Source organism: Peromyscus californicus, unplaced genomic scaffold, assembly GCF_007827085.1.
Source record: "Peromyscus californicus insignis strain IS unplaced genomic scaffold, ASM782708v3 Scaffold_13__1_contigs__length_99412109, whole genome shotgun sequence".
Lineage (NCBI taxonomy): Eukaryota > Metazoa > Chordata > Mammalia > Rodentia > Cricetidae > Peromyscus > Peromyscus californicus.
In genome coordinates, this window is record NW_026294424.1 from 79,144,864 (window position 1) to 79,157,896 (window position 13,033).

Sequence of the window (13,033 nt, forward strand, 5' to 3'; positions counted from 1 at the left end):
TTCTTGAAAATAAATAGGACAAACGAAGCTTAACCTCAACCTCATCAATATGGAAATTGCTCTGGAAAACTATTTGTCTGTTTTTATGCCCTACATTATCTAGGAAAGTTAAGAGAGACACATAAGATATTATACTAGGAACAGCTGAGAAAAACTAAGGGCGAGAGAAAGAAGTGAAGAATGGGCTAATTTGTCAAAAAAAAAAACAACTAAAAAACAAACCATAAAACCCCTATCACATGAGGTCTTTCTAATAGTAGAGGACAATGTTGGCCTGTTGTATACAGAGCAATTGCTCAAAATGTTTTTGGTGCACCTGAAAATCAGAAATTTCTTAATAGGTACTTATAGCCAGTGGTGTTCGATGAATGTGATGAAGGATGACTTTCTAAAATAAAGTTTACATATGAAAATAGGTATATAAACTCATAAACATAATTTGTGTAAAGATGTACAGCACTCATTTGAGAAAATACTTAATATTGTTTACTATAACTTTTTTATTATAACAATTCTTTTTTGTATAGACATTTGATTCTATATGTATGAGTACAATGCTTTACTTATTTTTGTTAAACAGTTCCTTTGATGAATTAGACATTATTTTTTTGAAAAAGTATTTTGCAACAACCATCACCCATGGACAAGGAAGCAACTTTAGATATAATGGACTAATGAAGTTTCATCTGGGTTATTAACATTTTTTTCTATTATTTTCTATAGTTTAGACAGAAGGCCAGAAAGTCAGTAGACCTTGAGGTAAATTTGACCTATGACTTGATTTTATATGGTCCCTGAAAAAATCACTTTATCTTTATTTTTTTTACATTTTCAAAAATCTATAAAGAGAAAGCAAAAACAGAAAAATATGTAATGGAGAATTATACACACCCAGGGTATTTATTATTAGAAGGGCTGCCTTTGGGAAAAGCAACAAGCCAACAACATACACATTCATTTTTAAATGGTTTACTAATTTCCATAGTGTAAACACTCCTGTCATGACTGATCCAGCCTATCAAGGTTGAATGATAGCCTGGAGTATGAAGAAATGCAGAGCAGCACTGTTACATGGTATTTATGCCACACAGAATAAAGACGTAAATAATGTTGAGGGCGTAGACAGTAAAATATTGCAATATAATTAGAAAATAATGAAACTTGAATTTTGACTATATTATAAATTTTATTTTAATGTAATAGTTTATTTACTGGTATGTTAATATAATTAAGTTTTAGTAATAACTATGTTAACCAAATGCAAAATTCTCAAAAATTTAATATTGTCTTTGCAGATTTGTATGGGTCAAGTCCAGCACACCACCACAAAACGCATTTTCACATACTTTTTAGGAAAACCAGGTTATCATGCAAAGTGCAAATATGTTTAAACTATTATTTCCCTTCACGCTAGAACAAATTTATCTTACCCAGGAAGTAACTTAACTTCGCTTTCCTTTATCTTTGCAGTATGTTGGCAAGTTAGACATAATAGACCTTGTATGCCTTACTGACCAAAATTCACCTGAAAAGAGTTGTGCAAAATTCACTCTTGTTTTGCCTAAAGAGGAAGTGCAACTGAAGGTGAGCGAAAAGTAGCAATTTGTAGAGTGTAAAGCTTATAATAGCCTTTATCTTTTAACATCCCGTGGTTGGAATGAAGAGGAATTACAAGGGGGGGCCAAGTCTTAATACTTCGCTAATATTGCCTGCCCTTCGCCAAGGACTACTGTGTTCTGAGTTACATTTTAGAAGAGCACATTCACTTGTTTAGTATCTAAGCACAATGAAACCTTAGACATCTGTCCTCTGACGACGTCAAGCATCCCACCTGGTGTTTGTCAAGATTGTCCCTGAATCAGCCTAGAGAGCTAAGAAAAATTGCCCAACAATGACACTCATAACACAGAGAACAACTTGGAGTTGGTAAAGACAATATTGGAGAGGTTCCTAGGAAGTTGCTGTTTGACGTTGAGCATCGCGGTGTTTAGAATGAATCTGAATTTAAGCAAGCTCTCTGTAGAGCTCTTGGACACAGAGGTGAAGAGTCAGGCAGAGTGAGGAGTCAGGCAGAGTGAGGAGGCAGGCAGAGTGAGGAGTGAGGAGGCAGGCAGAGTGAGGAGTGAGGAGGCAGGCAGAGTGAGGGGTCAGGCAGAGTGAGGAGTCAGATATCTGCTGAGGCAGACATTCGCTACTTTATGCACTAGCTGTGTATCACAGGCCAGTCACTTAACCTCTTTTGTTTCTTGAATTATAATAAGTAAGTCTTTGCTCAAATGTAAACTTCTCACTGTGGCCCACCTGGAACACGTCATCAAAATTGTAACCTTGTCTACCTAGCCTGTTGTGGTCCAATTGAGGATGACTCCATGGGCTCCTGTTTGAATGCTTGGTCCCTAGTTGGTGAACTTCCTGAAAAGGATAGAAAAATTAGGAGATGTGGCCTGGTTGGAGGAGGTGTGTCACTGAGGGTGGGCCTTGATTTCAAAAGTCCACACCAGGGCCAGGCCCAATCCTCCCCACCAACCCCTGTCTGTCTGCTTCCCGCCATGATGGTCACAATCCCTCTTAACCTGAAAGCAAATCCCCAGTTAAATGCTTTCTCTTTTATAAGAGTTGCCCTGGTCATGATGTCTCTACAGTAACAGAACAGTAACGAAGACAGCTGCTCTTTCAGCCCATTATCAGTTTGTCTTACTTCTACACTTTATTTTTCCTGTTTGTTTCCTTCCAACAATATCAAATGCACTATTATTTATTTATTCTTCCATGCTATATTTTTCTTTTTCTTTCTTTCTTTCTTTCTTTCTTTCTTTCTTTCTTTCTTTCTTTCTTTCTTTCTTTCTTTCTTTCTTTCTTCTTCTGAGACAGGATTTCTCTGTGTAACAGCCCTGGCTGTCCTGGAACTCACATGTAAACCAGGTTGACCTCAAACTCAGAGATCTTCCTGCCTCTGTCTCCCTAGTGCGGAGATTAAAGGCACACACCACCATTGCCCAGCCCTTGCTATATTTCAAACTCCACAAGAACAAGGATCTTCATTTTGTTCCCGATACCTATACTTAACAATACACAACATATATCTTTTAATTAAACTGATGCACAAAATGACATTAAAAATACATTTTGCTGAATTACCTTGAAGATTGTCAAAGGACAAAAACCACTTCATATAAAGGTCTTAAATTAGCTTTATAGTCTACTCAAGAACCGAGTGTGTTTTATTCCAAAGAATAAAATATTGCAGTCGGCTGAAAAGAAGAAATTTATTTCATAGACAGGGAAAGCAAGAACAAATTTAAAACCAGTAATAAAAGTAATTGCTCATTTCAAATGTTTCCATGGTAGGCAGAAATAGAAGGACAAATGATAGAAAAAATAACTAATTGATTATCAATAGATTACTTCAGGTTACTTTTTTTTTTCTTGGAAATAAAGGGGACAAATTGAAATTGGTCTCTGTGGGAAATGTGGCTGCTATGTTTCTTTCCTGATTTCTCAAGAAGGCCAGATAACAATTTAGTTTTGCTTTCGTGGTGTGGGACATCAGCACAAGTGGCCCCATTTTTATTTCTAGTGTGGACCGTGCAGGATCTCAGTGCAGAAACCTAGAAACAATGGCCACCTATAATATTTCTTAGACACAATTGAGCAGGTAATAGCTGTGAAGCGCTTAGCACCACAGTAGCTAGCACTGAGAGTGCGCAAAAGAAATTGCCTGGTGTTATTATTATTAGAAATCAAAGCAGTAAGTAGCCTTTGAAGATAAGAACTGGATTTTTTTTTTTTTTTTTTTTTTTTTGGTTTTTCGAGACAGGGTTTCTCTGTGTAGCTTTGCGCCTTTCCTGGGACTCACTTGGTAGCCCAGGCTGGCCTCGAACTCACAGAGATCCGCCTGGCTCTGCCTCCCGAGTGCTGGGATTAAAGGCGTGCGCCACCACCGCCCGGCTAAGAACTGGATTTTTTTTTTACATTGGTTTCCCCAAATTTCAAGCAAGCCAATGGAGAGAGTAGGCATTAAGTCACATATTGTAGAAGTAAATTCACTAACATTTCATTTTTTAAGTTAAGCATAAATTTGTACAATTGTACTTGTTTAGTAAGCAAATAATTTAAAGGTATATATTTCAGTTTTGTTTAAAAAGTTATCTACGTGTACATATGGTCTTTGTGCGTAAATGAGTGTACATGTGTGCCATAGTGCATGTGTTACACAGTGAGTGTGTGGAGGTTCAAGGACAGTCTTGAGTCCTCATCTTCTGCCTTGCTTGTGACCGGGTCTCTTTGTTGTCCAATGTTGGGCAATGCCAGGTTAGCTGGGGAGAGCTTCTAGAGATTCTCCTCTTCCTACCTCCTATCTTGCCATAGGCACACTTCCATTATGTGTCTCACTGTGCCCAACTTTATGTGACTTCCGGGGATTTGAACTCAGGTCTCAACACTTGTGTAGCAAGTGCTTTATTCATTGAGCCACCCCACCCCCAATCATTTCTACTTCTGTTTAATTAAAAAAAGGGGGGGACTGAAATATTTCATGATAAACATGTTAATAATTCTAAGCAAAAGGAAAGTGAATTAGCATTTCTCCTTGCAGCTGATTTTATGTAGTTTAAACTTTTCAAATGTTCTTATTTAACAAAGTGCCCGAACAGAAGACTATGCAATTTTTGCTAGTCTTACTAGTTTTTTTCTCTTTTTTGCATCTATATGTGTGTGGTATATGTGCATGTGAGCACGTTTATTTGGATGTGTGTGGGTATACATGTGTGTGTAGGTGCACATGCATATGTGTGTTTATGTACGGGGTGGCCAGAAGTTAACAGCATATATTTTTCTCATTCACTTCCATCTTACACATTGAGGCAACACCTCTCACATGGACACGTAGCTTCCCAATTTGGCTAACCCAACTAGCCAGCTTGCTCTAGAGATCCTCTGACTTTATCTCTCTGGCACAGAGATTACAGTTGGGCTGCCATGCTCACTTGTCATTTTACTTGGGTTCCAGAGGTCCAAACTCTGGTCTTCACACTAGGGTGACATACACTTCCCCCAAAGAGCCATCTCCTTCGCCTGCAACCTTGTGAGCTTTTCATGGTGCACCTACCTTGTCCTATCATCATGTGAAGTTCTTGTTACTTAAAGTTAGTACAGATCAGTCACTAATTATGTATTTTCTGCTTTGCTTTTGTTTCCGTCTTTAGACAGAAAACACAGAAAGTGGGGAAGAATGGAGGGGCTTCATTCTTACAGTAACAGAGGTAAGAAGGCCATCCCTTTCTTTTGTTGAACAAGGTCTCAATAGCCCAAGCTGGCCTCAAACTTATGATATGCCTGTCTCAACCTCCCGAGTGATGAGATTACCACCGTGAGTCACCATTCCCAGCAGAAGATCATGTCAACCTGTTGATTCACTTGTTTACTAAATAGTCGCTATCATCACTACCATTACGGACATTAAAGTGTCTGAGTATATAGGAACTAGAAAAGGCAGATAGAAATCCATGCTTTTGATTCTGAACATTACATTTTTATCAGGTGGGTTGAGAAGCTAAAGACACGGGGTAAATACACAAGCCCATTTCATCTTGAGATAACGGTTCTGAAGTGATGCAGGTGAGCAGGGATAAGGAAGATCTACTGCTGTCATTTTATCTTTTTGGCTGTGAGCCTTAGGCTTCACAGCTAAGCCCTACCATCTTATCTTTTTAACATGGAGGTGTTTTATATATACTGACATTTGTCATTTTCATAGTTTTATTATAAAACAATCTCCAACATTTTTCTCTTAAATTTATAAAATGCTGTGCTGCACTGGTTTTGTGAATGAAATAGACAACATGAAAGAGAGAACCCATCCAAATGAAAATTCACCTTTAAACATTTATTGCGTTCGTCTTAAAACAAAAGGATGCTTATCTGCTCAATGGCAGCATCTTATCAGAGGCAAATAGTCAGACCCATTGCTTAGAGTCAACTACTGGGGCAAGATAAAGTACCATTAGTTTGAATAAAGCCACAGCAGCAACTGTCTTCAAAACATGAGATACTTCGATAACCAGCACCATGTTCTTTAAAACTTTTCGAGAAAATGAAAAGTTTCCAGGTTGGGCTCAAATGCCTGTTCCACCCAAGTGAGTTTCTGAATAAAGTCTTTGCAGTCATAAAATAAGCTGGACTCTTTACCAAGACACTGGGTGCTGATTCTTCATATCACCCTTTTACAGGTAAAATGGGTGGAGGGTCAACTGCCAGATAGGGTGTCCCTCTGAGGCCTGAAAGGAGACTTTTAAACAGGTGAAGGACATACTCGTGGGGTTGGAAAAGAGACTGTTAGAATTGTGCTTCTTTCTACCTCTGTTACAGAAAGGTCCCACAGGCTGCCATTGAGTGTCTATAAGTACTCCAAGGGCATGTGGCTGGCATAACACTGAACCCACTGGAAAAGTCTTGGCACCCCTTCGTGATGGCACCCCTTCATGATACATGAATACTTCTTGAAGTTTTGGCCATTTCATTTATATTTTTCCTTGATTAAAGACAGAAAGCAATGATTTTTAATTCAAACATTGACATAGGATATAAAATGCATTTCATATGAATTTTCAAATTAAAACACTTGGTCTATTATTTTATACTCTATAAATATTTGGGACACAGTATCCAGTCACTGCATGTGAATAAATCATTTGTAAAAATATTCCACTGTACTGACTATTCCTCCAAGAACATAATGAGGCACTAGACTGGGGGATGCAAACAATTCAGTAGACATATTTGGGGGACTCAATCAAAAACACACTTCTAGAAAAGGTAGTCCCAACAAAACTAACTACCGTGTAATATTTTAGACCTTTATTAGAAGTGCACAAGTATCAGAGACTTCAGGAGACAAAGAGGTGACCTCATTCCTGAATCACAATAGCCTAACTAGTAATGGTGCTCTGGACTTTCATCTTTCTGAGCATATTTTCAGTTTTGTTATTGTTGTTTTTGTTGTCATAAAGTGCAAATAACAATATCTGCCTTGTAGGATTGTTGTACTTTTGATAACATTTGTATAGTGATTGAGATACATACAATTGAAAATTCATGAGAAGTAGCTAAAGGAGAAACATTAAAATAAAATAAGAGGTAATTATTTTACTAGTTCCTCCTCATTGTTTTATTTATTTTGCTTTGGTTATTTGTTAGAATAATGGGAATATGAACCTTTTTGATTGTGCATCCCTATCAGTGAATCATCTAAATTTCATGCATACAGATACACACAAATACAAACAACAACATGAATTAATGAAATACTAGCTAAGCATGAGACTGGGGTGAAGCCTTACTGGGTAAACTCCTAAGTCAGGATCCCCAGCGCTTACATAAAAGCCAGCATCTGTAACTCCAGTGCTGATCAGTTTAACATAGGTGGACAGTTAATCTAGTCACACTATACAAATACTACTACTACTAATATGGAGTACAATAGAGAAAGACATCTGATGCTGACCCAGGCCTTCTCATATGCGTTTATGAGCAAGCCCACTCCCCTACACATGCATACACATGCATACAAAACACACGCACACACACACACACACACACACACACACACACACACACACACATACAGAGAGAGAGAGAGGCAGAGAGAGACACACACACAGAGACAGAGAGAGACAGAGAGAGCGAGAGCGCTAAGTTTTCTTGTTTTCTTCCCACACTCTCATGGATTCTCTTGTTTATCTCCTGATGAGTACACACTCTCCTCTGGTGGTCAAATTATAACCCAACATGGCTGCCCCAAATACAGTCCAGCTAATGTCACATTTAGAAAAATACTGCATCATACTTCCCCAGAAAGCACAGGTTGTTCCCAACTAAATTTGAGATGTGAATATGACTATATATGGATAATCAAATTCAAAACACATTTCTAGAAAAGGTAAACAACAAAACTAATATGTAGAGAAGTATCAAAATGCTAAAATAGGGGGCCCCCAGGCAGGGGGATTGGGATCCATCACTGGTGCACGGGTGGGCTTATTGGAGCCCAATGCCTAGGCTGTGACACCTTGCACAGCCTTAGTGCAGTGGGGAGGGGCTTGGACCTGCCTCAGCTGACTCTGGGGCAGGCTCTGCTGACTCCCCATGGGAGACCTTGACTTGGGAAATGTGGGGATGGGGCGTGGGTTGGGAGGAGAGTGGGGGTAGGAAGAGGGTAGAGGGGGCAGATCTGTGGTTGGTATGTAAAGTGAACAGAAAATTTCTTAATAGAAAAAAAGACAACAATGTAAACCTGCTGATCTTATGCTCATTTCAAACCCATGTTGATAACAATGTATCTCCCTGGAGCTCCTAAGCATCTTGGGCATTGCTAAGCTAGTGAGTTAGAATAAGAAATGAAAGATTGGTTGCTACTTATCTATCAGTAAAAAGCATGTGTATTTTGCCCTGAGACCAAATCAAAACAGAAGACTTCAGCCAGTCATGGTGGTGGCACACATCTTTAATCCCAGGACCTGGGAAGCAGAGGCAGCTAGATCTCTGTAAGTTTGAGATCAAACTGGTGTACAGAGTGAGTTCTAGGACTGTCAGGGCTACACAGAGAGACCCTACCACAACAAACAAGAAACAAAACAGATGACTTCTTAGAAGAAGGCTCTACACTGCCTGCCGGCTCTAGTCAATAGAGGGGCAGCTCTAGGATGTCGACTTTAGATTGAAATCTTCTATTTACTCTTCTCTCCATTCATTTCTGACAAGTCACTAAAACTCCTTAAGGCCAACAAGCTCGTCTTTACTGAAGCCAGAAGGCTACTTAGCTGTGGTTGTAGTTTGTCTGCTGTTCCGATTTCAGTTGTCGGTTCCTCAACACGTATCGCTTCTACCCGGGCAAGTGATTAGACTACACGAAGTCTTAGAGAGAGAGAAGAAAAGAAGGCTTGAGACAGAACAGCCGCCAATTATACCTGCAGAGAAAGAGAAGGAGCCAGTACAAGATGATGTGGATGCACCGAACCCTATGCCAGCGTAAGTGCACGATTGCCTCATTTATTCATTTAGTTAAGACGGATTTCTAATTAGCAGGTAGCATGACCCGCTTGAACTTGCTACACAAGGGATACCAAATACCTTGGGGATAAATCGTATGTCTCTGAGCACCTAACACATTTCCTCTTCTATGTCAAGATCAGCATCACGCACCTTTGAACTAACCCTTACCACAGAGGAAATCCCCTTCTACCCACACATCTAGACTAAATATATATCTTTCCGAAGCTCAAACCTGAATTAAAACTGCTATGAAGAAGGAAGGAAAAGGTGTGTGTGTGTGTGTGTGTGTGTGTGTGTGTGTGTGTGTGTGTGTGTGCCCCCATAATTGGATTATTTATCATCATTAATACCAAATCTTTTAAAAATCTTAGAATATTGTACTCAGTTGTTTGATCAGTGAGCATTGAACTTGACCTCTGAGGAAAGCCTTGTGTAAAATGTTCAAAATAGCAATGGTACAGCATCTGGATTCTGAAGCATCCCACATGTGTCTTCTTCATTGCTAAAAATATGATAGGCCTTTTCCTCTGGAAATCTTGGTGCTTTTGTCATTAAAGCATGTCCTGACTCCATCTCTGACATTAGGTTCTGATGTACAATCTATCTGTACTAAAGCCACCGGGACCTACTAATCAATGCTGCTAGCTCAAACTAGACAAGTGATCAATTCATAGGATAAAAATCACATAGACTGCTTCTTTTTCTTTTTCCCCAAAACAAGAAGCAATGTGTTTATTACAGACAAATAAAGAGAAGATTAAAACTAAGTCTTGTCACAACACTTGATGATATTTACCACTAACATTTTAGATGTATCATATACTCCATGAAGTTTATACATGGCTATTATATTTCACTAAATATAACATGTATTATAAAAACAGGAAGTGTTTAATTTCTTAATTTTGTGTCTAAAAATACTACTGGTGCCATTGTAACACAAATTATAAGCCAAGAGTGGTGGGAAACCTTTAATTCCAGTGTTCAAGAGGCAAGTGCAGGTGGGTCTCTCAGTTCAAGGCTAGCCTGGTCTACAGAGCGAGTTCCAGAATAGCTGGGTCTATAAGGCTATACAGAGAAACCCTGTCTCAAAATACCAAATGAACAAACAAATGAATAAACCCCACAAACTACAAAACATACCAGATGTAGTCAGTTCAGCTATAGTCTTAATGTCAGTGGTTTAAAGCAGAGCCCCATTAACTAGACGTGGTGCCTCACACCTTTAATCCCAGCACTGGGAGAAAAAGGCAGGTGGATCTCTGAGGTTAAGGCTAACATAATTTGTTTATATGGTGAGTTTCAGGCCATCCAGGGCTACAAATCGAGGCCCTATCTCAAAACAAATAAACAGATTAATAACAAAAATAGACCCTCAAAGACAGTCTTGGGACATTTTGGAGTCCTGAAAGGAAAGCATTGTAACACAAATTGCTAAATGGTCTTATTAATAAAAAAAAAAGAAAGAAAGAAAAGAAAAGAAAAGAAAAAACAACACAGAGCCAGATATTGGGGTGAATGCTGAAAGATCAGTGAAGCAGAACAAGCCAACCACGTTCTTGCCTCTACAAAATCCTCAGCCAGAGAGAGACTTCCTGTTTACTCATGCCTTATATACCTTTCTGTGCCCTGCCACCTTCCTTCCTTCCTAGTGCTGGGATTAAAGGCATGTGTGCCACCTCGCCTGGCTCTGTTCCCAGTGTGGCCTTGCACTCACAGAGATCCGGATGGATCTCTGCTTCCCGAATGCTAGGATTAAAGGCGTGTGCTACCACTGCCTGACCTCTATGTTTAATATAGTGGCTGGCTTTGTCCTCTGATCCCCAGGCAAGCTTTATTGTGGTACACAACATACCACCACAAAGCACCAACAAATTAATCTTAGCCCCTGTTGTGAATTAAGACTGGGGATATGCTATTAGTTGTCATAGGTTTTCAATGGTGATCATGGTTATGCATGGATTAGTAGATTGCTTTTCATGTTCTCTTTGTTTAAAAGATAACTCTGTATCTCTCAAGGTGTTTAGGTAGCATTATTTTCAAGTAATGATATTCATCAGTTTAAAAAAGAACTTTTTTTTTAATCTCACATTTGTAGATGTTTTTATGCAGTTTCCCGGAAAGAAGCAACTGAGATGCTGGAGAAGAATCCTTCTTTGGGAAATATGATCCTGAGACCTGGTAGTGACAGTAAAAACTTCTCCATCACTATCCGGCAGGAGATAGAGTATGTTCAATTAATCTGGCTATCATACTGTTAAGAGCATGGTATTCCAGTCAGTACCTGTTATGCTGTCTATTAGGGCTTCAAATATAAACACAAGCATGAGAAGCAGTGTGACATAAGCAAGTCTCTCTCCTTAGTGGTAATAAAGAGAACAGGTCTGGGATTGCTATTGTTTAATATACAGTGTTCACAAAGGCAACTCAGTTAACTGATGTTTAAGCAGAGACTCAAAGGGAGTGAGAAACCAAACCATGTCAGTATGTGGGGAAGAGCATTCCAGGCAGCAAGTGTCCATGCCCAGAAGCAGAACACCTCTCTTGTTCAGGAAACAGAAAGTGCCTGCATACTTTAGCTATAAAAAGGCCTACTGAGGAGCCTCCTGCTAAAGTTTATACATATTTGTAAAATGGTTTATGTTTGATAAAGCTAGTAATACTTAGATGTAAGTGTCAGGGCGGAAGAGCTAGCTCCTCAGGGGAGTGCTTACTTTGCAAGTGTGAGAACCAGAGTTCAATCTCCAGAACATATAAGGTGGGGGGAGGAAGGGAGTAGGGAAGGGAGGGAGGGAGGAAGGAAGGAAGAAAGGAAGGAAGGAAGGAAGGGAGGAAGGAAGGAAGGAAGGAAGGAAGGAAGGAAGGAAGGAAGGAAGGAAAGAAGGAAGGAAGGAAAGAATGAAGGAAGGTAGAAAGAAAGGAAGGAAGATGATGATATATACTTGCAATTCCAGCAGTGGGAGGTGGAGACAGGCCAATGCTTGGGGCTCACTAACCTACCTGGCAAGCTGCAGGCCAGTTAGAAACCTTGTCTGAAAAAGAAGGTTGAGGGTGCATCTAAGGTTGATCTCAGGAATCTACAAGTAAGTGCACACATGCACATGGGTAGTCACACACAAATATACACACAAAATAATTTCATACATAATTAGAGTTGCTGGACCTTCTAAGGCCATTCCAACTTTCAGAGTCTATAAAAACCTCTGCATTTTTTTTTTTTTTTTTTTTTTTTTTTTTTTTTTTTTTTTTTTGGTTTTTCGAGACAGGGTTTCTCTGTGTAGCTTTGCGCCTTTCCTGGGACTCACTTGGTAGCCCAGGCTGGCCTCGAACTCACAGAGATCCGCCTGGCTCTGCCTCCCGAGTGCTGGGATTAAAGGCGTGCGCCACCACCGCCCGGCCAACCTCTGCATTTTTAACAGAGATTCTGGTTTAGGTAACACTGTCACAACTGACAATATAATTTAAAATACAGAAGCTTCTGTCCTACATTTAAATATTAAATAAGTGACTATGTCTTATTGAAAACATAAATGGAACATTGATTTTTCTGAATCTACTATTCTTTGTTAGGATCATATTCTATTTATTTACTATAATGTATCTACCAATAAATATACCAATTTATTTCATAAATAGCTGTCATTCTAAATAGATTGAATATGAAGACATTAACAGTGGATAAACAGGTAAAAAGTAAATATATTTTAGAGAAAAAATTAAAACCATGGCAGTATGGCTCAATTACTATTATAAGCCATGGCTCCAAAGCTTCATTTGCTTGCCAGTTAATATAAATAAACCCTTGTCTTCCTAGAGTGGCCATACATCGGTGACAAGAATGTTAGGTGAGAAATTAGATCCTGGTGCTCCCAAATATGCATTGGTATCTCTGTGTATTTTTATATTTTTCCACTGTGAATAATTGTCAATCTTCTTGTGGATTCCTTATGTTTCTTACTTATTATATACTAGAATTTATTTAGCT

At 39.0% G+C, this 13,033-nt stretch overlaps 1 protein-coding gene across 1 annotated transcript in view; it reads left to right on the forward strand.

Annotated features, from left to right (window-relative positions):
• Stap1 (signal transducing adaptor family member 1) overlaps nt 1-13,033 on the forward strand; it is a 48,620-nt gene that overhangs the window by 13,330 nt on the left and 22,257 nt on the right. The window contains exons 3-6 of the mRNA XM_052735300.1: nt 1,471-1,584; nt 5,205-5,261; nt 8,852-9,024; nt 11,147-11,275. Coding sequence (XP_052591260.1) covers nt 1,471-1,584; nt 5,205-5,261; nt 8,852-9,024; nt 11,147-11,275 — 473 coding nt within the window. The remainder of the gene's footprint in view (nt 1-1,470; nt 1,585-5,204; nt 5,262-8,851; nt 9,025-11,146; nt 11,276-13,033) is intronic.